The following is a 25,804-nucleotide window of genomic DNA, read 5'->3' on the forward strand; positions in this document are numbered from 1 at the left end:
ACTGAGACCGCCTATTTCCACCTCAATAACATCGCCTCTCTCTGCCCCTGCCTCAGCTCATCTGCTGCTGAAATCTTCATCCATGACTTTGTTACCTCTAGATTTGACTATTCCAAAGCACTCCTGGCCAGCCTTCCATCTTCCACCCTGCATAAAATTATGCTCATCCAGTTAAGCAATGTCTCAATATTAAAATTCTCACCCTTGTTTTCAAATCCCTCCGTGGCCTCACCCCTCCCCATCTCCGAAACCTCCACCAGCTCACAACTCTCTGCGATATCTGTGCTCTGCTAATTCTGACCTCTTGAGCATCCCCGATTTTAATCGCTCCACGATTGGCAGCCGTGCTTTTAGCTGCTAAACTCTGGAATTCCCTCCATCTCTCTCTGCTCCTTTTTAGATGCTCCTTAAAACTTACCTCTTTGATAGGGCCCTACTAAATTCATAGCCATGAAAATGCGACATGGACTGTGAAATTTCAAGTGATCCATGAAATCGACCATTCTGTGCATTTTATTCATTGGCACAAGGCTCACCTCGCTGATTGATAGATGAGGGAGGGCTTCCGGTGCAGTTTTGAGAGAAGGAGTCTCAAGTGTTCGCAGACAGGTGAGAATGCCAGAATGAGCAAATTACGAACGGCCATAACAAGCACGGCAACACATCGAGTGAAAGAATTTATAAACCAAATTCTGCATCCCGATGGTGGAGTACTGTTTGTACAAACGGTTATGTCTCGTTGGATCACACATGGCGGGCAACGGTGCAGCGCCATTAAGAGTCTGAATGTCATCACAGCAGAAAGAGTATCTGACACTGCACTGCTGGAAAACAAACACGCGGAAAAAAAAGCAACGATTTCATCTCTTTTTAAGAAGTCGGCAGAGAGTTCAGAAAATCGTCAGTTGTTTACAATGGAACTTGTGGATGCTTTTGCAAGCACCAACACACCATTGGAAAAACTTGATCACCCAAAGCTGTGGGTATTCATTCAATGTAATGTGCAAAATTGTGGTTGCTTGCCAAGTTGCCAAACTATGACAGGACTACCTACCGCAGGTTTTTGCTACACATTGTGAGGAGATGAAGTCTCAGATTAACGCATATGAGTCTTTTGCAATTATTTGTGATGAGTTCACCAATGAGCAAGACAACTATGTGCTGCATGTTTTGCTTGATTTCATGTCTGGTAAGGCCAAAGATGTACAGTCAGGAATGCTAACAGTCCTCGCAGACTGCATCCACTTATAACCTGCTAACTACATCACAGTTCTATGAGCAGTTTCCCAAGTGATATTCGAAACCGTTTCAAAATACAGTGCAGATTTCAACAAAGCGTCTGCTGTCATTAGTGACAATGCAATTTACATGACAAAATCTTTCAGATCTGTGCTCCAAGGTGTAATGCCTAACGTTGTCCATATTACATGTAATGCACATACAGTTTCTCTTGTCAGTGTGCAGTGGAAAAGTGAGTTTGGTAAAGTTGACAAACTGGTCTGATACATTAAAAAGATCTTCAAGCACTGCCCTAACCACAGGCTTCGATACAAGCAACACATTGCAAATGTGTCTGAAATTGGGGGACAAAACATCACCCTTCCTCCAGAGCCAGTAATTAATTACAGGTTGGAGTTCTTGCTTTTAGGCAGTACAGCATCATGCAGTTCATCTGAAATACTACACAGACTTTGGCTCAAAAGAGCTCACACTGACACTGACAACACAGGTTTTAACAGACATTGTAACCCTTCTAAACGATGCTCAGCTTAATGAGGAGGTTCAGTTTGTTGCCAAGAATGCTACACAACTGACGGATTTATTCACTGGTTTGAATCTCAACACATCACAATCTACAAAGCTTACAATAAAGTAATGAATGTACTGTTGTGGGCTGAAGCAGTCAAACGAACAACACTCTGATGATGCTGAAATCAAACAGATGTTGCATAGCAAAGAAGCCGAAACAATATTACTGCTACAGGGAAGAGTCAAGCGGTGAAGAAAAAGCGGCTCAGAGGTTTCAACAACCTTCTGCAACATTCCTGAAAGCTGTGGGTATCTTTGACTCTGCACAAATGCACCTATTGATGGTGGATTTAAACTCATTTGATGTGTGATTCTTGGCTTTGACAAAAACTGTAGGCTGGAGATTCCTGCTTATAAAAGCATTGCAAAAGAAACAGATTGTACTTTGCCTGTGCTGCAGTTTTGGAACTCTGTGAAATGCAGAATCCCCCAAGATGCAAGGCTAGCACGGCGCTGTCTGACAATTCCAACAAACTCTGTGGACGCGGAGAGAGCTGTGTCTAAACACGGACAGGTGTTCACAGCACAGAGACAGGGAATGAAGAAAGAGACAGTTGTAGGTTGCTCCATGTGCACATTCAACCACTGGCTTCAGTGAGTAAAGAATGTGATCTGTTTATTGTCAGCTTTTTACTATAGTTTTTGAGGATACAATAAATGCCATTTGAAAACAGAAATCTCCCCTTTTTTGTTTTAAATAGATCATTTTCATGGTTTGTTGTGACTGTGTAATTTACATCTTAAATATGTACAATCATGACATTCACAATTCCTAGAATGTTGTGACTATGAAATTTGTAAAAATGTGACCGTGAATTTGGTAGGGCCCTACTCTTTGATCAAGCTTTTGGTCTTCTGTCTTAATATTTCCTTATATGGCTCAGTGTCAATTCTTGTTTGATGATCCTGTGAAGTGACTTGGGACATGTTACTATGTTAAAGGTGCTATATAACTGCATGTTTGTGTTGTTGTGAACTGTTATGTAAGTCAATCTCCCTTCTCCTATGGTTCACACTGACAAGTTTCAAGTAAGCACAAGACACTAGATAATGGAGTGCATGGAACAGATTTTATTCATACAGAACATAGCTGATCAGCCTAATGGTACAGAGAGAACAGCTTTTCTGCTCTGCATCTTTCAAACCCTCCAAATAACTGTCAGAAACTGCTCATTTACACACTTTAGTTTGTCTATATCAAAGGTATAAAGCTCTGCACCTTTAGTACATGGCCATAGTCCTCTTTGACCGAAAGCTCCGAGAACAGAGGTCTCCAATCGTGCGTTTATATTTCTGCTTCCTGTGCAGTTCAAAGGTCACTCTACCATCTATGGCAAGTCTGCAACCAGCAGCTTGAGAGTTCTGTGTTTACAGTTTCGTGCCAGTCAGCAGAATAGCTGAGCTTGTTTACTAGGCAGTCTGTACCACAGAATGAGAATTGAGTTTAGAATTTAATATCTATTTTTGGGCCATGGTGATTGAGGGAGGAAGGTTTTCCAGGACACAAAATGAAGTCCCTGCTATTCTAGTCTCCATGTTTCTCTGCATAGTGCCATGGGATTTTATACATTCACCCCAACCACCAGAACAGGCTGACACGTCTTCAGTTTAATTAGCTCATCTGGAAAAATAGGCACTGAATTGTCAGCCTCGATTCCAGTGCTGGAGTGGATTTGAGCCCAGAGACAAGAATGGAACCAACTGAGTCACTTCACAGAAACAGCAGGAGGTGAAGAGTCAGGAAAAGAAGCTGGATAAACACAAGGCGATACCAAGATAAAGGGGTCAGAGTTACATAAAAAGATAAAACAGGATGTGGGAAGAGTAGAAGACAAAGACACAGAGGAAGAGAGAGTGAATCTGAGCTTGAGAGGGAAGTGGAGATGGTCACAGTTTTCTATTGTCCATAAGCAATGATGAAGAAACAAACACTTGTGCAGAGTGCAGAACCTCTACCCACTGAATCATCCTGACACTGGCCCTGTGCCTAATCTCGGGATCAAGACATTCATGTGTCTCGAGCACTCGTTTTGGCACAACTGAGGTGCCATCACAGCTAGAGTGATGGTGGGAGGAATATCACTGAGGTACATTGCTGCAGCAGAACAGAGCCACTGTGGTTTGGGTGTGGGGTTGGCGGTGGGGGGAGGGGGAATTACAAATTCCACCAGCACTTAGTCCCTATACACACACTATACCTGTTTCATGCAGTGACAGGGACTACTGAGGTAGATCGGGATGCCCGCCATCATCTTGCCAGTCTGTTTCTACCAGTGCTATTATCAGAGGGGGATGGTGGCATAGTGGGTTTGTCACTGGACTTGTAATCCAGAGGCCCAGGCTAATACCTTGGGGATACGGGTTCAAATCCCATCACGGCAACTGGTGGAATTTAAATTCAATTAATTAATAATCATTAAAAATTCTGGAATTAAAAGCTGATCTCAGTCACGCCACCATTAAACTATCATTGATTGTTGTAAAAACCCATTTGGTTCACCAATGTCCTTTAGGTAAGGGAATCTGCTGTCCTTAGCTGGTCTGGCCTACATATGACTCTGGATCCACAGCAATGTGGTTGACTCTTAACTGCCCTCTGAAATGACCTAGCAAGCCACTCAGCTCAAGGGCAATTAGAGATGGGTAACAAATGCCAGCAATGCCCTCACCCCATGAATGACCAAAAAAAGGAGGGCTGAGTAGAAGAAGACTTTGTGCTCCCCCCACTATCTCCAACCCACCCCAACTCCAGTCAAAATTTTGATTCAATGTCAAAATGGGACAAAGACATAGCAGAATTGCTGCCCCCTGCTCTAATTCATAGTTATCGAATTATTATGGCACAGAAGGAGGCCATTCGGCCCATCGGGTCCATGCCGGCTCTCTACACAGCAATCCAAATAGTCCCATTCCCCCGCTTGATACCCACAGCCCTGCAAGTTTATTCCCCTCAAGTGCCCATCCCATTCATCGTCTCAGCTGCCACCGCCCTCAAGGGTCTCCAGGTCATTACCATTCGTTGCGTAAAAAAGCTCTTCCTCACATTCCCCTGCATCTTTTGCCCAAAACATTAAATCTGATATCCCTAGTCCTTGTACGATCAGCTAATGGAAACAGCTTTTCTTTGTCTAAACCCATCATAATCTTGTACACCACGTCCAATCTCCCCTTAATCTCCTTTGCTCCAAGGAGAACAACCCCAGCTTCTCCAACCTAACCTTTAGCTACTTCTGCCAAACTGCATCACCTCACACTTCTCTGTATTAAATTCTATCTGCCTCTTGTTTGCCCATTCTGCGAGCCTACTTATAGCCTGTTGCAGTCAAATGGCATCATTCTCACTTTGCCACACTTCCTATAAACACCACAAGATTTTCTAAACCCTAACAAGTTAATATGTTTTAAAAAATTATTTAAAATTCAATAAATTGGACAGGGAGAGATTTTCTTTCCCAAAGGCTCCATGCAGAGAGCCACAGAGCAGTTTAGAAATTAGCCAGGCTTCATTAATCTGGAAATTAGCAGAGGAAATCAATATTAGCACACAAAATAATGCTCAAATAAAATAAACATTACAAAAGTAATGGTTATTCTTTAAGAAAGGAGCATTTTGCTCAGTGAACAGTGGTGCAGGCTGTGACCGTTGGGGGGTAGGTGGGGGCGCAGATCTGAGAGCTTTGGAGTTTCTATTGGATTTGCGCATGGTCAGAACTTTTGCAACCGAAAGCAGCTGTGTTGATGTTGATAAGTTGTGCAACATTATGTTGAAAAATGAACAGCTTGTTCCGCCTCAGATGTATGGTCATGTATGTCAGCCTATAAGTGCGAAATGGTATTATTCATACAGAGGAGAAATGCCTGGAAAAGCTGCTCAACTCCATTCTCTTTTGCTTATGGTGACTACAACTGATAACAATCAGCATTCAACATACCCACGAATTCAACTCTACACTGATCATTGCATTCAGCACATGTTAAGTAGATCCCTCAGATCAGCACCTTAAAACAATGATCAAAATACTGAGAGGAAGAGTCAGGCATCCAATAAATCGCTCGTGACACCCACCTTCAGATCTTCTCTTTCCATTGGTGTTGCTGAAGCAAAATTCACCACAGATCGAAGCACCACGAGTAAAATGGATAGAATAAATGCAATTAGCTCCTGGCGATTCTCCTGGAAAATCCCACGCAAAATGTAGTAAAAGCAGAACACTAGGGAGAGAGAAGCAAGGAGGGCAGAGCATTAGCACTACAGCAATGAGTACATTAAGGAACAGGCTTGCATTACTGGTCAGCTGGTATCTAAATGCAGCAGAGGACAAGAGCTAATCTCCTTCATCAACAACAGTCAAGGGTTACTGCTTGTGTCAGCTTGGCTTGTCTCTTTTTTTTTATTCATTCATCGGATGTGGGCATCGCTGGCCAGGCCAGAATTTATTGCCCATCCCTAATTGCCCTTGCGAAGGTGGTGGTGAGCTGCCTTCTTGAACCACTGCAGTCCATGTGGGGTAGGTACACCCACAGTGCTGTTAGGGAGGGAGTTCCAGGATTTTGACCCAACGACAGTGAAGGAACAGCGATATAGTTCCAAGTCAGGATGGTGTGTGACTTGGAGGGGAACTTGCAGGTGGTGGTGTTCCCATGCATTTGCTGCCCTTGTCCATCTAGTTGGTAGAGGTCATGGGTTTGGAAGGTGCTGTCTAAGCAGTCTTGGTGTGTTGCTGCAGTGCATCTTGTAGATGGTACACACTGCTGCCACTGTGCATCGGTGGTGAAGGGAGTGAATGTTTGTGGATGGGGTGCCAATCAAGTGGACTGCTTTGTCCTGTATGGTGTCGAGCTTCTTGAGTGTTGTTGGAGCTGCACCCATCCAGGACAAGTGGAGAGTATTCCATCACACTCCTGACTTGTGCCTTGTAGATGGTGGACAGGCTTTGGGGAGTCAGGAGGCGAGTTACTCGCTACAGGATTCCTAACGTCTGACCTGCTTTTGTAGCCTCAGTATTTATATGGCTACTCCAGTTCAGTTTCTGGTCAATGGTAGCCCCTAGGATGTTGATAGTGGGGGATTCAGCGATGGTAATGCCATTGAATGTCAAGGGGAGATGGTTAGATTCTCTCTTGTTGGAGATGGTCATTGCCTGGCACTTGTGTGGCATGAATGTTACTTGCCACTTATCAGCCCAAGCTCGGATATTGTCCAGGTCTTGCTGCATTTCTACACGGACTGCTTCAGTATCTGAGGAGTCGCAAATGGTGCTGACATTGTGCAATCTTCAGCGAACATCCCCACTTCTGACCTTATGATTGAAGGAAGATCATTGATGAAGCAGCTGAAGATGGTTGAGCCCAGGACACTACCCTGAGTAACTCCTGCAGTGATGTCCTGGAGCTGAGATGATTGACCTCCAACAACCACAACTATCTTCCTTTGCGAGTCAGAAAGTTGTGGGTTCAAGTTCCACTCCAGAGAACTGAGCACACAATCTAAGCTGACACTCCAGTGCAGTACTGAAGGAACCCTGTGATGTCAGGGGTGCCGTCTTTCAAATGAGACATTAAACTTATGTCAACTGCCTTCCCAGATGGACATAAAAAAATCCCATGGCTCTATTTCAAAGAAGAGCAGGGGAGTGGTCCCTGGTGTCCTGGCCAATATCTATCCCTCAAGTCAACAAAAAAACATATTATCCAATCATTAGCACATTGCTGTTTGTGGGAGCTTGCTGTGTGCAAATTTGCTGCCACGTTTCCTACAATACATGTTACAACCGAGGCAGGAAGAGTGCACTGTTTATTCTAGTTCCACTTTTCCACAGGTCACAAGGTATAAATAAATGTTTTCACATTTACCAACATAATCAATCATAGACTTGATTTTTATCCCAGAATAAAACACACCAACCAGGTTTCTTTAATAAACAAAATTATCATTTATTATAAAACAAGTCTTAACCAGTAATGAAGCAAAGAATAAACACATAAATTGAAAAATAAAAGTTCCCTTTTTACCTTAGCCCCTCACACACACATACACACACACAAACACAATGTCACAAGAGTCAAGCCTCCTGACCCCTATAAATCTTGACCTATCCCTTCTTAGTAAACAACTTTCCCCAAGTCAAAAAACCCCTGCTGGGTATTTATCTGAAAACAGATGCCTTCCAGTAACTGTTTACAATCCAGACCTCTCAGTGACCCTTGTAAAAAAAAGTCCATGGACTCCGTTTCAGTTTTAAAACACAAATCCTCAAAATTTAACAAAAAAAAGGAAGCACTCGGAACATACAATAGAGGCTACACTTCAAAAGCACTTTTTTGACTGCTAGGGTGTCCTGAGGTCATGGAAGGCACTATAGAAATGCAAGTCTTTCTTTCTCGGAGTGCTGTCCTACAAGATGCTTTGAAATGCCCACCATCATGGCTTTGACAATCAACAAGGCCCGGGTTTTTTGCATTGTCTGCTCAGAAAATGTGATGTTTCTGAAAAGGAATTGTACTTCAATAGTTGCTTCTCAAATGCTCTCTATTTGGATATCACGTCCCACCATTAGATGCTAGGCTATCTCAGTACCCTATTTATTTGGAATGCTACATATCCTTGCACTCCACTTGCCTTCAGCTTGCCAAGGACTCGGTTGTAGTACAACAACATGCCCTAATGACCTAAATTACTTTCGGGCAGCTCAAGTGCATCCCAGATTTGATCTGGCATTGCTGAGATAGGACTTTGCTCAGGCTGCACATTTAAATGCTCTTCACCAATACCACTCCTTAACATCCTCTTCATGCCCAGTTCTTCAGGGAGGTCGGTCTCGCACAAAAGTCCAGAACCACATTTCGCTTCCAATGGCGGCTGATCTTGGAATTGAGCATCTTCACATTCAATATGTTTTGCTGATTCCCATCCAGCTGAGTGTTGATGAGGGGGGGGCCTTTACATTGTGCCCCTATAGCAAAGGGTATCTCATTCATGGGCAGGGATTGGTAGTAGGCAATGCAGCACCTGCCTAAGGAAACTACATGGATTTGCAAACGTAGAAATGTTCAGGAAAGTAACCTTATTTCTTGGTCTTTGAAGGGATATTGAAGTTCACAAACTGTAGCTGCAACAACCACGGCTGCAAAAAATCTTGCTGTAAAAATGACAATTTCGTAATTCCTAACACACTTCTCAATGTACAAATCAACAAATTTGTCGGGCGTTAGAATTAGGAAACTCAAAATGCAGAAGAGACTTAAAGAAAATACGAATTTCTAAGTGTGGAATATACAACCACAATCTCCCATTGTCTCCTGAGGAAATGTAAAATATCTGTAGTCAATTTCTTCGCATCCTCTTTTATTGTAAACCTCATTTTAAAACAAAACCTGATATCTTACAGTTAACCACAAGTTTTTTTCTGAAAACCCTCAATGTTTTAAGCACTTAGGCCTGGAATCTCATCCTCTTCTATCCTGCAACAAACTATTAGATCTATAATTCCACCCTCCAGTTCTCCCGTCCCTCCTTTCCTGCAGGCAGTGACTCATGCGGCAATTCAGTTGAACAAAATGGTGCCTATAAGGTGGCCAATGAGCACTGTTTTGAACCCATTTGCACAGTGCCCCTTCAAATCGTGGTTCTAACTTACTCCCATGCCAAAACAGGCTGTCATTTCCTGCTTTTGCCCTTATACAATGTTGGCATGTGCACAGCAGTGGCAAATTACAAACTTTTTGGAATGGATCCAGTTGGAGCCAGAAGCACGACTTGAAGAGGCAGCTCATATACAGAGCTAGCAGGGGTTGGCAAGTATGCCCAAGTGGCCTGGAGGTCCAACTTGGTTGTTTAGACAGCTCCTGCAGGAGAAGGGGATATAAAAAGAACTTGCATTTATATAGCACCTTTCACAACCTCAGGAGGTTCCAATGAATTTTACAGACAATATCATCCTTTTGAAGTGTAGTCAGTGTAATGTAGAAACTTAATTTAAAGTTATAGAAGGAGTCGTGTAATTGCCTTGCTTTCATATATCAGCCTCAACTGATTGAAATTCTGCATGTTTACATGCTGGTAGTTCGAGCCTCACAATTAGAATCTAATCATTCTGTTTTACTGGAACAGTTTGTTATATCACGCCTCTATGTGGTCACTGTTTAACATGCTTCACATGTAATACCTCGCTCTCCGCAATTATAAGCATCATCTTCCTACAGGATAAACAGCTGGGCATCACACCATGTACTGACCAACTAGTGATCACAAACATGGGCCAAATTCTGACAGACAGTTCTATTCATTGTCAAAGGTACTAGGACATAAGGCTTTAACTCACCTTCCAGGTCCTCAGGTCCAAGCTCCAGGCATTTATCTCCACGGCCACCTTAACCCATTCCCTTCTGAGTAAATGTCCTGGCCACCCCCCAAGGAAACATGGCCTCTCTCCTTCTCTCCAATACAGTCACTAGCTCCTCCAGAGTGGCATCGGGGAATCTTGGAACCTCTCACTGGGTTGGTGCTTAATTTCTCTTCACCTTTAATGTTTCTATTTCAGCTGTTTTCAGACTTACATGTTCTAGTGCAACTTCCCTTGAAGAGGAACAGACTGCCTTTAAGAGCTGGAGGCTAGCCGAGACACATGCTAGTCCCACATGCTCTTATCCTCCATCATTGTGCATGCAGCTAGCCAGCAGCACAGGTAATGCTCAGCAGCACACCACAATCATGTTAATGAGGAAGCAGCACAGATTTCGCAGGAACCAGTGCGGGCAGGTGGTGACCTGCAACTCCTGCGCCCAATGAAGGACAATTTTTAGCCCTAGATCTTGTATGATTCCCAGCTTCTATCCTCCCTCAGGGAAGTTGGGATGGGAGGAGAATTCCAAATGAGCATCACGTGGAATGGAAAATGCGTCCTAATTCTTAGTGCAGTTGTTTCTCTCCCATAATTATATGAAGAGACACCCCTGTGCTATCATAAGGGCTTCCCCACTAAGAGAATGAAAGAGGGAAATGCCAACAAATTACAGAAGATCAGCTACAGAACTTTTTCTCATTCCTGATTGTTAATAAGATATGCTATTTGGAAATTTAAGCTACAACCAAAGTATTCTGAAAATTAATCCCACGTATTTAAATAATGTAGCACAGTCTTGTGATGCAAATTTGGCTCTTAACCAATGAGATTATGAGTTCAGATTCCAGCCTTGATTGATACTCGGGTTCTGTTTCATTTGGAAATGACCAATAGTTTTCAAGCAGGCTCCTTGATAGAACACAGAGTATCATGTTGATCCATCTGCGGGAAGGATGCACTCAAAAAACAGTGGACTGCTCCATCAAAGGCCATGGCACCTGCATACATGTAGATTATCTGAGCTGGATTTTACCAAGCCCACGCCTTCAGGCTCCGTGGCTGGGGGGCCAGAATATGGGTCTGGCAGTGGCCTGCGACGGAGGCTGATAACAGGAAGGGCCGGCCTGATCCTCCCGGCAGCGAAGTGGCTACGTGGCGGCCCCCACCCCCACCACCGCTGAGTAATGGGAACTGAATCTAAATATTTAAATAAATGACTTTAATAAATTTAAATAAACTAACCTGAAATCTTCCGGGCCCACTGTGATATTTGGTGCGGCGGCCATCACTCCCGGGCCATCAATTCCCCATCCGATAAGCTGACATGACACTGGTGGGACGGGGGGGGGGGGGGGGAGGAGTTAAGATTTTCAGTGGGGGGGGGGGGGGGGGATGGGGTCAAATAAACATTATGGGTGTAGAGGATGGTGGGAAGGAGTGAGCTTTAAACTTTGTGCAGTCTGTGGGGGGGGTGAAGGGGAGTTAGAAATTTATTTGATAAATTTTGGGGATATATCTTTAAACATTTAAATATGCCGGCAGGGCTGGCTATCCTTTAAAAATGGTGCCAGCGCCTGTGCACAGGCAGCCGATGCCATTGCCAGCAATGGATAGCCCGCCCTCGCCACGTGATTGTGGGGAACGGGTCGTCCCAGCTACTTAAATGAGCCACCACGCAGGAGATCGCGGCGGCTCTTTCCCATGTGGCCTGCATGAGCTCGCCACTGAGATCGGCGACTGATCTTCAAATCCAGTCACTGGGCATGATCTCAGAATGGTGCATTAGTCGAGTCAATTACGACTTGCAACAACTATTTTTATTCTGGCTCCAGGTTCTGAATTGCAAAACTCTTCAAAATGTTGGAGAAAGCACGGAGAAAGTGTCAACATTTTCCACACCTGTCCCTGACCTTTACCGGGGAACTGAATTTTACATCGTTAAAGCTCATCCCCTTCAACATTTTCCAACTCCACCACTGCACTTTTGTTTTTTTTTATAATACAACCGATGCAATAATGACTACTGCTACAGCTTAAAGCATAAGTAGTTCACGGGTCAAACACAACTACTGGAATTACTTTTCATATGTGAGGCCTGCGGGTTTTAGTTTTCACAGAAAAACAAACTGCATTGTGGAATGTGATCCCAAAACACAAGTAAAAATCATCATATATGATTAGACAGTTAAACAAAATGCATAAACCTAGAAACCTCTGCTAGTGAAATTAGCTACGATTGCTTAAAGCATTCAAGTGACACTGCTTTGTCATTATCTTAAGGCAGGCATTAACTCATTTAAAATAACACCTGCTTTAAAATAGCAGACAAAGGAATGTCATACCGACACATGTCATTTGCCTATTCATATTACTCAGTTTCTAGTCTACTGTTTTAAGTTGATAATGCATCTTCACACATTCACAGTAAAGTAACTGAATGGATCTTACCTATTCCAATGAGTTGTATCATTGAGATGTTGAAGTCTTCCTGACTTGGGCCTACACCGTGAGTCTTAACCTGATTTATAATACTTTCGATTGTAGCTGCTGACATAGCAATGAGAGAGGGTATTGCTGCAGCGAGGAAGAATTTCTCTAACAAGGATAGTTCTGAACATTGTTTCATCTGTGAGGAGAGAGGAAAAAGATACTTTTTTCTCCATTTCACGTAAACTTGAAGTTTAGTTTTAACAGGCCGTATCTATTTTGCTTGGAAACACACAACTTAAATGAAGGTTTTTATGATTACGAAGGGGTTTGATAGCGTAGATGTGGGGATGGTTCCACCTTTGGGGAGTCTAAAACTAGAAGTCATAAATATAAAATAGTCACTACTAAATCCAATAGGGAATTCAGGAGAAACTTCTTTACCAAGACAGTGATGAGAATGTGGAACCCACTACAATAAGGAATAGTTGAGGCGAATAGCATAGATGCATTAAGGGGAAGCGGGATAAACACGAGGGAGAAAGGAATAGAAGAAACATATGAACATACATATGTAGGAAAGTAAGTTGCGAAGAGGATATAAGGAGGCTACAAAGGGATTAAGTGAGTGCGCAAAGATCTGGCAAATGGAATATAATGTGGGAAAATGTGAAATTGGCCATTTTGGCAGGAAGAATAAAAAAGCATATTATCTAAATGGTAAGAGATTGTGGAGCTCTGAGGTGCAGAGGGATCTGGGTGTCCTACCTAGTGCATGAATCGCAAAAGGTTAGTATGCAGGTACAGCAAGAAATTAGGAAAGCTAATAGAATGTTATCATTTATTGCGAGAGAAATTGAATACAAAAGTAGGGAGGTTATGCTTCAGTTATACAGGGCATTGGTGAGACCACATCTGTGGACAGTAATGGTCTCCTTATTTAAGGAAGGATATAAATGCGTTGGAGCAGTTCAGAAAAGGTTTATTGGATCAATATCTGGATTGGGCGAGTTGTCTTACGAGGAAAGGTTGGATAGGCTAGGCTTGTATCCGCTGTAGTTTAGAAGCATAAGAGGCGACTTGATTGAAACATAAGATCCTGAGAGGTCTTGACAGGGTGGATTTAGAAAGGATGTTTCCCCTTGTGGGAGAATCTAGAACTAGGGGTCACTGTTTAAAAATAAGAGGTCACCCATTTAAGACAGAGAGGAGGAGAATTTTTTTCTCTCAGAGGTCATGAGTCTCTGGAATTCTCTTCCTCAAAAGGCGGTGGAAGCAGAGTCTTTGAATATTTTTAAGGCAGAGGTAGATAATTTCTTGATAAGCAAGGGGGTGAAAGGTTATCAGGGGTAGGCGGGAATGTGGAGGTGAGGATACAATCAGATCAACCATGACCTTGTTGAATGGTGGAGCAGGCTCGAAGGGCCGAGTGGCCTACTCCTGCTCCTAATTTGTATGTAGATACAAACATATGAATTAGGAGCAGCAGTAGGCCATTCGGCCCCTCGAGCCTGCTCCACCATTGGATAAGATCATGGCTGATCTGATTGCTTTACTTTCCTGTCTACCCCCTCTACACTTGGACTCCCTTGTCAATCAGGAACCTATCTAACAGTCTTAAAAGTATTCAATGACCCTGCCTCCTCCGCTCTCTGAGGAAGAGAATTCCACAGACTCACAAACCTCTGAGAGAAAAAAAAAATTCTCCTCATTTCCATCTTAAATGGCAGACCCATTATTTTTAAACTCTGTGTCCTGGTATAGTCTCTCTCATAAGGGAAAATCACCCTCTCAGCATTCATCTTGTCAAGACCCCTCAAGATCTTACATGTTTCAATAAGATCAACTCTCATTCTTCTAAACTCCAATGGATAGAGGCCCAATCTGTCCAACCTTTCCTCATAAGATAACCCCTTCCTCCCTGGAATCAGTTGAGTAAACCTTCTCTGAAATGCTTCTTAATGCAATTATATCCTTTCTTAAGTACGGAGACCAAACCTGTACGCAGTATTCCAGATGTGGACTCACCAACACCCTGTACAGCTGAGTAAAACTTCCTTACTTATATATTCCATTCCCCTTGCAATAAACGACAACATTCCATTTGCCTTCCTAATCACTTGCTGTACCTGCATACTAACTTTTTGTGATTCATGTACCAGGACACCCAGATCCCACTGTAACGCAGAGTTCTGCAATCTCTCTCCATCTAAATAACATACTGCTTTTCTATTCTTCCTATCAAAGTGGACAAGTTCACATTTTCGCACATTATACTCCATCTGCCAAATTTTTGCCCACTGACTTAACCTATCTGTCTCTTTGTAGAATCCTTATGACCTCCTTACAACTTACTCTCCTACCTATCTTTGTATCATCAGTAAACTTAGCAATCATACATTTGGTCCCTACATTCCAAGTCTTTGATATAGATTGTAAATAGTTAAGGGCCCAGCACTGATCCCTGTGGCACTCCACTAGTTACAGCTTGCCAACCCAAAAATGACCCATTTATCCCTAGCTCTGCTTCCTGTTAGCTAACAGGATTGCTAACATGGATAATTAGCATTATCCATGCTAATATGTTACCCCCTCTATACCATGACCTCTTATTTTGTGTAGTAATCTTTGATGTGGTACCTTATCAAACACCTTTTAGAAATCCAAGTATACCACATCTACAGGTTCCCCTTTATCCATGTTGCTGGTTACTTCCTCAGAGAACTCTAATAAATTAGTCAAACATGATTTCCCTTTCACAAAACCATGTTGACTCTATCTGTTTGCATTAAGATTTTCTAAGTGCCCTGCAATAACATCCTTAACAATAGATTCTAACATTTCCCTATGACAGAAGTAAGTCTGACTGGCCTGTATTTCCTGCTTTCTGTCTCTCTCCTTTCTTGAACAGAGGAGTTACATTCGCTATTTTCCAATCTAATGGGACCTTTCCAGAATCTAGAGAATTTTGGAAAATTACAACCAATGTAACTACTATCTCCACAGTCACTTCTTTTAAGACCCTACCATGAAATCCATCAGGTCCTGTGGACTTGTCAGCCTTTAGATCTACTAGTTTTCTCAGAACCCTTTCCCTGGTGATTATAATTGTTTTAAGTTCCACCCTCCCTTTCACCTCTTGATTTACAAGTATTTCTGGGATGTTATGTGTGTCTTCTACAGTGAAGACTGACACAAAATATTTGCTCAACGCTTCCACTATTTCCTTATTTCCCATTATTAATTCCCCAGACCTTACTCATTTTTGTTACTCTTTTCCTTTTTAATTACTTGTAGAAACTCTTACTATCCATTTTTATATTTCTAGCTAGCTTTCTCTCATACTCTAATTTCTCCCTCTTTTTTTTTAAGACATGCTTTGCTGGTTTATAAATTCTTCCAATCTTCTGACCTACCATTAATCATCATAGAATTGTACGCTTTTTCTTTCAATTTGATACTTTCTTTAACTTCCTTAGTTAGCCACGGATGATGCATCTTTCTCCTGGAGTCTTTCTTTCTCACTGGAATGTATCTTTTCTGAGTGTTATGAGATATCTCCTAAAATGTCTGCCACGTCATCTCTACTGACCTACCTCTTAACCTAATTTCCCAGTTCACTTGAGCCAGCTCAGTCTTCACACCTTCGTAATTCCCTTTATTTAAATTTAAAACACGAGTCTTAGACCCACTCTTCTCTCCTTTAAACTGAATGTGAAATTCAATCATGTTACGGTCACTGCTACCTAGAGGCGCCTTTACTATGAAGTCATTAATTAATCCTGCTTCATTGAATACAACCAGATCTAGAATAGCCTGCTCTCTGCTTGGGGCTAGAACATGCTGTTCAAAGAAACTGTCCCAAAAACACTCTATGAACACATCTTCCAGGCTACCTTTGCCGATCTGATTCGTCCAATCTATGCTTAGATTAAAATCACCCATGACTATTGTCATACCTTTCTTACAAGCCCCCATTGTTCAGAGTCATAGAGGTATACAGCACAGAAACAGGCCCTTCAGCCCATCGTGTCTGTGTCGGCCATCAAGCACCTAACTATTCCAATCCCATTTTCCAGCACTTGGCCCATAGCCTTGTATGCTATGGCATTTCAAGTGCTCATCTAAATACTTCTTAAATGTTGTGAGGGTTCCTGCCTCTACCACCTCTTCAGGCAGTGCGTTCCAGATTCCAACCACCCTCTGAGTGATAAGATTTTTCCTCAAATTCCCTCTAAACCTCCTAGTCTTTACCTTAAATCTATGCCCCCTGGTTATTGACCCCTCTGCTAAGGAAAAAGTTTCTTCCTATCTAACCTATCAAAGCCCCTCATAATTTTGTATACCTCAATCATATCTCCCCTCAGCCTTCTCTGCTCGAAGGAAAACACCCCAAGGCTTTTCAGTCTTTCTTCATAGCTGAAATGCTCCAGCCCAGGCAACATCCTGGTGAATCTGCTCTGCACCCTCTCCAGCGCAATCACATCCTTCCTGTTGTGTGGTGCCCAGAACTGTACACAGTACTCCAACTGTGGCCTGAGTAGCGTTTTATACAGTTCCATCATAACCTCCCTGCTCATATATTCGTTGCCTTGGCTAATAAAGGCAAGTATCCCATATGCCTTCCTAACCACCTTATCTACCTCTGCTGCTGCCTTCAGTGATCTATAGACAAGTACACCAAGGTCCCTCTGACCCTCTGTACTTCCTAGGGTCCCACCATCCATTGTATATTCCCTTGCCTTGTTAGTCCTCCCAAAATGCATCACCTCACACTTCTCAGGATTAAATTCCATTTGCCACAGCTCCGTCCATCTTACCAGCCCATCTATATCGTCCTGTAATCCAAGGCTTTTCTCCTCACTATTTATGACACCACCAATTTTCACGTCATATGCGAACTTACTGATCATACCTCCTATATTCGTGTCTAAATCAATAATGTACACTACAAACAGCAAGGGACCTAGCACTGATCCCTGTGTTACACAACTGGTCACAGGCTTCCACTCGCAAAAACAACCCTTGACCATTACCCTCTGCCTCCTGCCACTAAGCCAATTTTGGATCCAATTTGCCAAATTATCTTGGATCCCATGGGCTCTTACCTTCTTAACCAATCTCCCATGCGGGACCTTATCAAAAGCCTTACTGAAGTCCATGTAGACTACATCAATTGCTTTACCCTCATCTACACATCTAGTCACTGCCTCAAAAAATTCAATCAAGTTAGTTAGACATTATCTCCCCCTGACAAAGCCATGCTGACTATCCCTGATTAATCCCTGCCTCTCCAAGAGGAGATTAATCATGTCCCTCAGAATTTTTTCCAATAGTTTCCCAAACACTAATGTTAGACTCACCAGCCTGTAATTACCTGGTTTATCCCTACTACCCTTCTTGAATAATAGTACCACATTCACTGTCCTCCAATCCTCTGGTACATCTCCTGTGGCCAGAGAGGATTTGAAAATTTGTGTCAGAGCCCCTGCAATCTCCTCCCTTGCCTCACATAACAGCCTGGGATACATCTCATCTGGGCCTGGGGATTTATCCACTTTTATGCCAACTAAAACAGCTAATATTTCCTCCCTTTCAAGGCTAATATGTTCAAGTATATCACAATCCTCCTCCCTGATCTCTACACCTACATCGTCCTTCTCCATAGTGAACACAGATGAAAAGTAATCATTTTATACCTCACCTATGTCCTCCGGCTCCACACACACATTGCCACTTTGGTCCCTAATGGGCCCTACTCTTTCCTTGGTTATCCTCTTTCCCGTAATATACTTATAAAACGCCTTAGGATTTTCATTTATCTTGCCTGCCAGTGTTTTTTCATGTCCCCTCTTCGCTCTCCTAATTACTTTTTTTAGTAACCCCCTACACTTTCTATACTCCTCTAGAGCCTCCGCTGTTTTCAGCACTCAGAATATGCCACATGCCTCCTTTTTTTTCCTGATCCAATCCTCTATATCCCTTGACATCCAGGATTCCCTGGACTTGTTGGTCCTACCCTTCACCTTTACGACTACATGTTCGCTCTGAACTTTCACTATTTCCTCTTTGAATGACTCCCACTGGTCTGATGTAGACTTTCCTACAAGTAGCTGCTCCCAGTCCACTTTGGCCAGATCCTGTTTTATCATATTAAAATCGGCCTTTCCCCAATTCATGGTCCCGGCAGCGGCTCCCGCTCACTCGGCGACTCCGCGCTGTTTCTACACAAACTTTCCCCACAACCCCCGGCTCCCAGATCCCGATCCCAGTAGCAGTACATCATTGTAAAAGGGACAATGGTGGGAGCTGATGAAATGTTTTATTACCTACACCCCCTCCCCCCACCCCGCTCCCAGCTCATCCCCCTCGCACCCCCTTCCCCCCACCCCCCTCGCACCCCCTTCCCAGCTCCCCCCTTGCACCATCTTCCCCTCGCATCCCCTTCCCCTGCACCCCTCTCCCCTACCCCTGCAGTCCCCTTCCCAGCTCCCCCTTGCACCCCCTTCCCTCCACCCCTTTCCTCCGCACCCCTCCTCCTCGCACCCCCTGCCCCCCCGCATCCCCGCACCCCATTCCCCCCACACCCCCTTCCCCCCACCTCCTCCCACCGGTATCCACCTACCCCTGTGTAGGGGCCCTAACAACCCCACTGCCTTGTGGGCATCTCGGGAGAGACCAAGGCTAAGGGAGTAAACCCTAACAGAAAATACGGAGCGGAACCCCGAAGGCGGTCATGTGTCACCTTTGGCATGTTTCCGGCAGTTCCTGCAGCCATACTGGTGCCAAACGTCGTGCCCTGCACTCCTTTGGACCCCACCAGGAAGGCCGAGAGGGGGGTTTTGATGCTTGGGCAACTCACAACCTCCATACATCCGCCCAGGCATGCGCCATGGAGAGGTCACTCCATAGTCGCCTCTCAGCGACCAAATCAACATGGAAGGCAGCAGTTACGGGTTATAAGTCCAGCTCAATTAGCGTAGAGATTGGGTGCCACGGGTTGCCTTTATCGGTGGGAGAGGTTATCGCATCTCACTGGACAGCTACCGCCCGCCTCAAACCGGGCAGCCCCCGGTCAGTAAGGTTCTGTCCCACCACAGCCCACCTGCTTCAATGGGTGCTTGGAGCTCAGGGTCAATGCCCGACAAGTGGACTGTAACACCACACCAAACAGCAGGGCAAAAAAAGGATAGAAGGTACCAGCCCTTCGTTTTGCAAGCTGGAACGTCAGAACTATGTGTCCTGGCCTGTCGGAAGACCTTACACAAATCAACGATTCTCGGAAGACCGCCATCATTAACAACGAGCTCAGAAGACTAAATGTGGACATTGCAGCACTTCAGGAGACACGCCTCCCTGCGAGCGGATCTCTAAGAGAGCAAGACTACACCTTCTTCTGGCAGTGTAGGGATCCTGAGGAACCAAGACAGCATGGAGTGGGCTTCGCCATCAGAAACTCTTTGCTCAGCATGATAGAGCCACCTTCAAATGGCTCGGAACGCATACTGTCCATCCGACTGCTCACCGCCTCTGGTCCAGTACACCTACTCAGCATCTATGCTCCAACACTCTGCTCCCCACCTGAAGATAAAGACCAGTTCTACGAGGAACTCCATAATATCATTAGTAGCATCCCCAATACCGAACACCTGTTCCTGCTGGGGGACTTTAACGCCAGGGTTGGGGCCGACCACGACTCATGGCCCTCCTGCCTTGGGCGCTATGGCATTGGTAGGATGAATGAGAATGGACAGAGACTGCTTGAGTTGTGTACCTATCATAACCTCTGCATCGCCAACTCATTCTTTCACACTAAACCCTGTCACCAGGTTTCTTGGAGGCACCCAAGATCACGTCGTTGGCACCAGCTGGACCTCATTGTCACAAGGCGAGCCTCTTTAAACAGCGTTCAAATCACACGCAGCTTCCACAGTGTGGACTGCGACACCGACCACTCCCTGGTGTGCAGCAAGGTTAGCCTCAAACCAAAGAAGCTGCATCACTCCAAGCAGAAGGGCCACCCGGGCATCAACACTAGCAGAATTTCTCATCCACAGCTGTTACGTAAGTTTCTAAATTCACTTGAAAAAGCCCTTCAAAACACTCCCACAGGGGATACAGAGACCAAGTGGGCCCAGATCAGAGACGCCATCTATGACTCAGCAATGGCCACCTATGGCAAACATGTGAAGCAGAATGCAGACTGGTTTCAATCTCACATTGAAGAGCTGGAACCTGTCATAGCCGCTAAGCGCATTGCACTGTTGAACTACAAGAAAGCCCCCAGCGAGTTAACATCCGTAGCACTTAAAGCAGCCAGAAGCGCTGCAGAAAGAACAGCCAGGCGCTGCGCAAATGACTACTGGCAACACCTATGCAGTCATATTCAGCTGGCCTCTGACACCGGAAACATCAGAGGAATGTATGACGGCATTAAGAGAGCTTTTCGGCCAACCATCAGGAAGATCGCCCCCCTCAAATCTAAATTAGTGGACACAATCACTGACCAACGCAAGCAAATGGACCGCTGGGTTGAGCACTACCTAGAACTGTACTCCAGGGAGAACATTGTCACTGAGACCGCCCTCAATGCAGTCCAGTCTCTGCCAGTCATGGATGAGCTGGACGTACAGCCAACAAAATCGAAACTCAGTGATGCCATTGATTCTCTAGCCAGCGGAAAAGCCCCTGGGAAGGACGGCATTACCCCTGAAATAATCAAGAGTGCCAAGCCTGCTTTACTCTCAGCACTACATGAACTGCTTTGCCTGTGCTGGGACGAGGGAGCAGTACCACAGGACATGCACGATGCCAATATCATCACCCTTTATAAGAACAAGGGTGACCGCGGTGACTGCAACAACTACCGTGGAATCCCCCTGCTCAACATAGTGGGGAAAGTCTTCGCTCGAGTCACTTTAAACAGGCTCCAGAAGCTGGCTGAGCGTGTCTACCCTGAGGCACAGTGTGGCTTTCGAGCAGAGAGATCCACCATTGCTGTTCTCCCTTCGCCAGCTACAGGAGAAATGCCGTGAACAACAGATGCCCCTCTACGTTGCTTTCATTGATTTCACCAAAGCCTTTGACCTCGTCAGCAGACGTGGTCTCTTCAGAATATTAGAAAAGATTGGATGCCCACCAAAGCTACTAAGTATCATCACCTCATTCCATGACAATATGAAAGGCACAATTCAGCATAGCGGCGCCTCATCAGACCCCTTTCCTATCCTGAGTGGCGTGAAACAGGGCTGTGTTCTCGCACTTACCCTGTTTGGGATCTTCTTCTCCCTGCTGCTCTCACATGTGTTCAAGTCTTCAGAAGAAGGAATTTTCCTCCACACAAGATCAGGTGGCAGGTTGTTCAACCTTGCCCCTCTAAGAGCGAAGACCAAAGTACGGAAAGTCCTCATCAGGGAACTCCTCTTTGCTGACGATGCTGCTTTAACATCTCACACTGAAGAGCGTCTGCAGAGACTCATCGACAGGATTGCGGCTGCCTGCAACGAATTTGGCCTAACCATCAGCCTCAAGAAAACGAACATCATGGGACAGGATGCCAGAAATGCCCCATCCATAAATATCAGCGACCACGCTCTGGAAGTGGTTCAAGAGTTCACCTACCTAGGCTCAACTATCACCAGTAACCTGTCTCTTGATGCAGAATTCAACAAGTGCATGGGAAAGGCTTCCTCGGCTATGTCCAGACTGGCCAAGAGAGTGTGGGAAAATGGCGCACTGACACAGAACACAGAAGTCCAAGTGTATCAAGCCTGTGTCCTCAGTACCTTGCTCTACGGCAGAGAGGCCTGGACAACGTACATCAGCCAAGAGCGACATCTCAATTCATTCCATCTTCGATGCCTCCGGAGAATCCTTGGCATCAGGTGGCAGGACCGTATCTCCAACACAGAAGTCCTCGAGGCGGCCAACATCCCCAGCTTATACACACTACTGAGTCAGCGGCGCTTGAGATGGCTTGGCCATGTGAGCCGCATGGAAGATGGCAGGATCCCCAAGGACACATTGTACAGCAAGCTCAACTCTGGTATCAGACCCTCCGGCCGTCCATGGCTCCGCTTTAAAGACTTCTGCAATCGCGACATGAAGTTCTGTGACATTGATCAATTGATCACAAGTCGTGGGTGTCAGTTGCCAGAGATCGCCAGAGCTGGCGGGCAACCATAAAGGCAGGGCTAAAGCGTGGCGAGTCGAAGAGACTTAGCAGTTGGCAGGAAAAAAGACAGAAACGCAAGGAGAGAGCCAACTGTGTAACAGTTATTATTTCTGGTCCATCTTTGTCCTTTTCCATAACTACCTTAAATCTTACAGAGTTATGGTCACTATGCCCGAAATGCTCCCCCACTGACACTTCTACCACTTGTCCGGCTTCATTCCCTAGGATTAGGTCCATTACTGCCCCTTCTCTTGTAGGACTTTCTATGTACTGGCTCAAAAAGCTCTCCTGTATGCACTTTAAGAATTCCACCCCCTTTAAGCCTTTTGCACTAAGACTATCCCAGTAGATATTGGGGAAGTTGAAATCTCCTACTATTATTACCCTATTATTTTTACACCTCTCTGAGATTTGCCTACATATCTGCTCCTCTATCTCTCCCTGACTGTTTGGAGGTCTGTAGTACATTCCCAGCCAAGTGATTGCCCCCTTTTTGTTTTTAAGTTCTACCCATATGGCCTCATTTGAGGAACCTTCTAAGATATCATCCTTCCTTACTGCAGTAATTGACTCCTTGATCAACAGTGCAATGCTACCTCCTCTTTTACCCGCCTGAAGATTCTATACCCTGGAATATTGAGCTGCCAGTCCTGCCCCTCCCTCAACCATATTTCTGTGATAGCAATAATATCATAATGCCATGTGTTAATCAATAACCTCAATTCATTTGCCTTACTGGCAAGACTCCTTGCATTAAAATAGTTGCAATCCAGCCTTGCATTTTTCACTTGTGCCTTAACAGGTATATCTGCTCTGCCTTCCAGACTGACTCACATTCTCTTCTATATTTGACTGTGCATCACCCCCTACTGTACCTCCACTCTGTATCCCATCCCCCTGCCAAATTAATTTAACATCCCCTGCCCACCCCCCAACAGCACGAGCAAACCTCCCAGCAAGGATGTTGGTCCTGTTCTGGTTCAGGTGCAAACCGTCCAACTTGTACAGGTCCCACCTTTGCCAGAAACAGACCTAGTGATCCAGGAAACTAAAGGCCTCCCTCCTGCACCACCTCCTCAACCACGCACTCATCTGCTCTATCCTCCTATTCCTGTGCTCACGAGCATGTGGCACTGGGAGTAATCCAGAGTTACAACCTTTGAGGTCCTGCTTTTTAATCTGCTACCTAGCTCCCTAAATTCTTGTTGCAGGACCTCATCCCTCTTTTTACCTATGTCGTTGGTACCAATGTGTACCACGACCTCTGACTGTTCACGCTCCCCCTTCAGAATGTCCTGCAGCCTGTATACCCCATCTTACAATGTAGTTACTATTAGGGGACCTATAAACTACTCCCACAAGTGACTTCTTACCATTGCTATTTCTTACCTCTACCAAAACTGATTCTATATCTTGATATGCTAATAGGGTGAGATGAAGTAGGGTGGGAGGAGGTTCATGGACAGCATTAACACTGGCATGGACCAGTTGGGCTGAATGGCCTGATTCTGTTCTGTACATTCTATGTAATCCTGTGCAACCTAATGAAATATCAACACATGACGTGTGTGGAACAGCAAGGAATAGAGATAATTGCAAAAGGCACGAAGAGGGTTACATCTTACAGCCTAGATGATCACTTGTGTGTGATGTTCACTGTGATAAATATGATGCTTATTTTAAGGCAAAACATTTTCCAGACACTTTATCATGAAGAAAAAGCTACTGTAAAACATTGTGGGCTGCTTGCAATTTACTTGCATCCAATTTGTAAATTTTACAGCAGGAATGACAGTCAGCCAATCGCATCACAGAAATAATAATGCTTCTTTCACACTCCTGAATTGCTGATCTAGCATAAATAGTGGACACTTCATTCAACCATCTATGACATATGCAAAAGTAAACACAATTTTTTACTAATGACTCATCATACAGCCAGATGTACTGTCCAGGACATGGACTGATAATCAATGGAAGCTCCAGAAAATAAATGATTTTTTTTCATGCAGCAGAGTAATTGTCTATGATACAACAAAACCAAAACTAAGGCAGTATGAGACAGGCCAGGTGAACTCAGAATCCAGTAGGATGAGGACCGGGAAAGAGGTCCAGAAGAAGTTCCATAAATTGAAAATGATAATTGAGGTAACAATATTACCGTTGAACATAAACTATGGTTCCTAATCTGGATATAATAATCATACAGAGAGATGTCTGAAATTTAGCCTGCCTTAATCCATATCGGTCTCGTTGTTGAAAGCAAAAGTAGCACATAACCAGAGATTAAGGACTGCAATAGGTGTTAGTGCCTCACTGAAGAAAGCATTAATTGCGTATGAGAATATACCCTATACAGGAACTCAGCCCATTATGTTAACTGACTTTGCTGATGGTGCAATCTCGCAACAGCAAAGTCACAACCAGCATAAACATGTCATACTTACCGGACCACATGGTGTGGGTATGAGCTCACTGTGCCGTGGCCTTAAATTTGGTAACAAAGACTCACTGTCCTCATTAGAACCGGACTCCATGCTGCCCCTTTAAATAGAAAAGTTACACAAAACCATCAGTTAACAAATGGTAAAGAAAACATTCAACCGATTCAAGAAGATTTGCTCCAGAACAGATTTGTGATGCATAATGATGTTATACGATTCACATATTATGTTCAGGACAGAATGAAATGTCCCTTATAAATCCAAGAACAGTCTTCGGCAAAGGTGGGTCAGTACAAATGACAGCCACTCGTGACAACCAAAAGCTAAAGGCTAGTCATCAATTCTCACATGCTCACATATGTACAATCACACATGCACAAATGATGAGTTGAGAACCCTCTGACATTACATAAAAGGGAGAAAAAAACTAAAGATGGGTGCCAGCTTCTCATTATCCTACCTCCCTACTCCGTCTGCAGCCAAAGAGGAGCAAAGGCTGTTTGCTCCATTAAAGCTTCTTCCTCTAGTTTCCTAATTTTACCGTTTCAAACACCCCTGATGTTTGATACACCGAGCATGTCAGAGGGTAAAGAGTCAACCATATTGCT

General features: G+C 44.4%; 2 protein-coding genes across 6 annotated transcripts in view; one reads left to right on the forward strand and one right to left on the reverse strand.

Moving 5' to 3' along the window:
- The window catches only part of LOC137351963 (uncharacterized), a 60,964-nt gene that overhangs the window by 34,196 nt on the left and 964 nt on the right, over window positions 1-25,804 (reverse strand). For 3 of the 4 annotated variants that reach the window (XM_068016873.1, XM_068016874.1, XM_068016872.1), the window contains exons 2-4: window positions 25,200-25,296; window positions 12,600-12,777; window positions 5,876-6,021 (exon numbers count right to left, since the gene is read on the reverse strand). In XM_068016873.1, the coding sequence (XP_067872974.1) occupies window positions 5,876-6,021; window positions 12,600-12,777; window positions 25,200-25,289 (414 nt within the window). In that variant the 5' untranslated portion in view covers window positions 25,290-25,296. Of the gene's footprint in view, window positions 1-5,875; window positions 6,022-12,599; window positions 12,778-25,199; window positions 25,297-25,804 lie in introns of those variants that run through there. The other variant, XM_068016875.1, reaches the window with a different exon arrangement.
- si:ch73-236j9.2 (solute carrier family 35 member E2A) overlaps window positions 1-25,804 on the forward strand; it is a 113,767-nt gene that overhangs the window by 30,609 nt on the left and 57,354 nt on the right. The window lies entirely within an intron of this gene.

This window comes from Heterodontus francisci, chromosome 37 (genome assembly GCF_036365525.1).
Source record: "Heterodontus francisci isolate sHetFra1 chromosome 37, sHetFra1.hap1, whole genome shotgun sequence".
In the NCBI taxonomy this organism is placed as follows: domain Eukaryota; kingdom Metazoa; phylum Chordata; class Chondrichthyes; order Heterodontiformes; family Heterodontidae; genus Heterodontus; species Heterodontus francisci.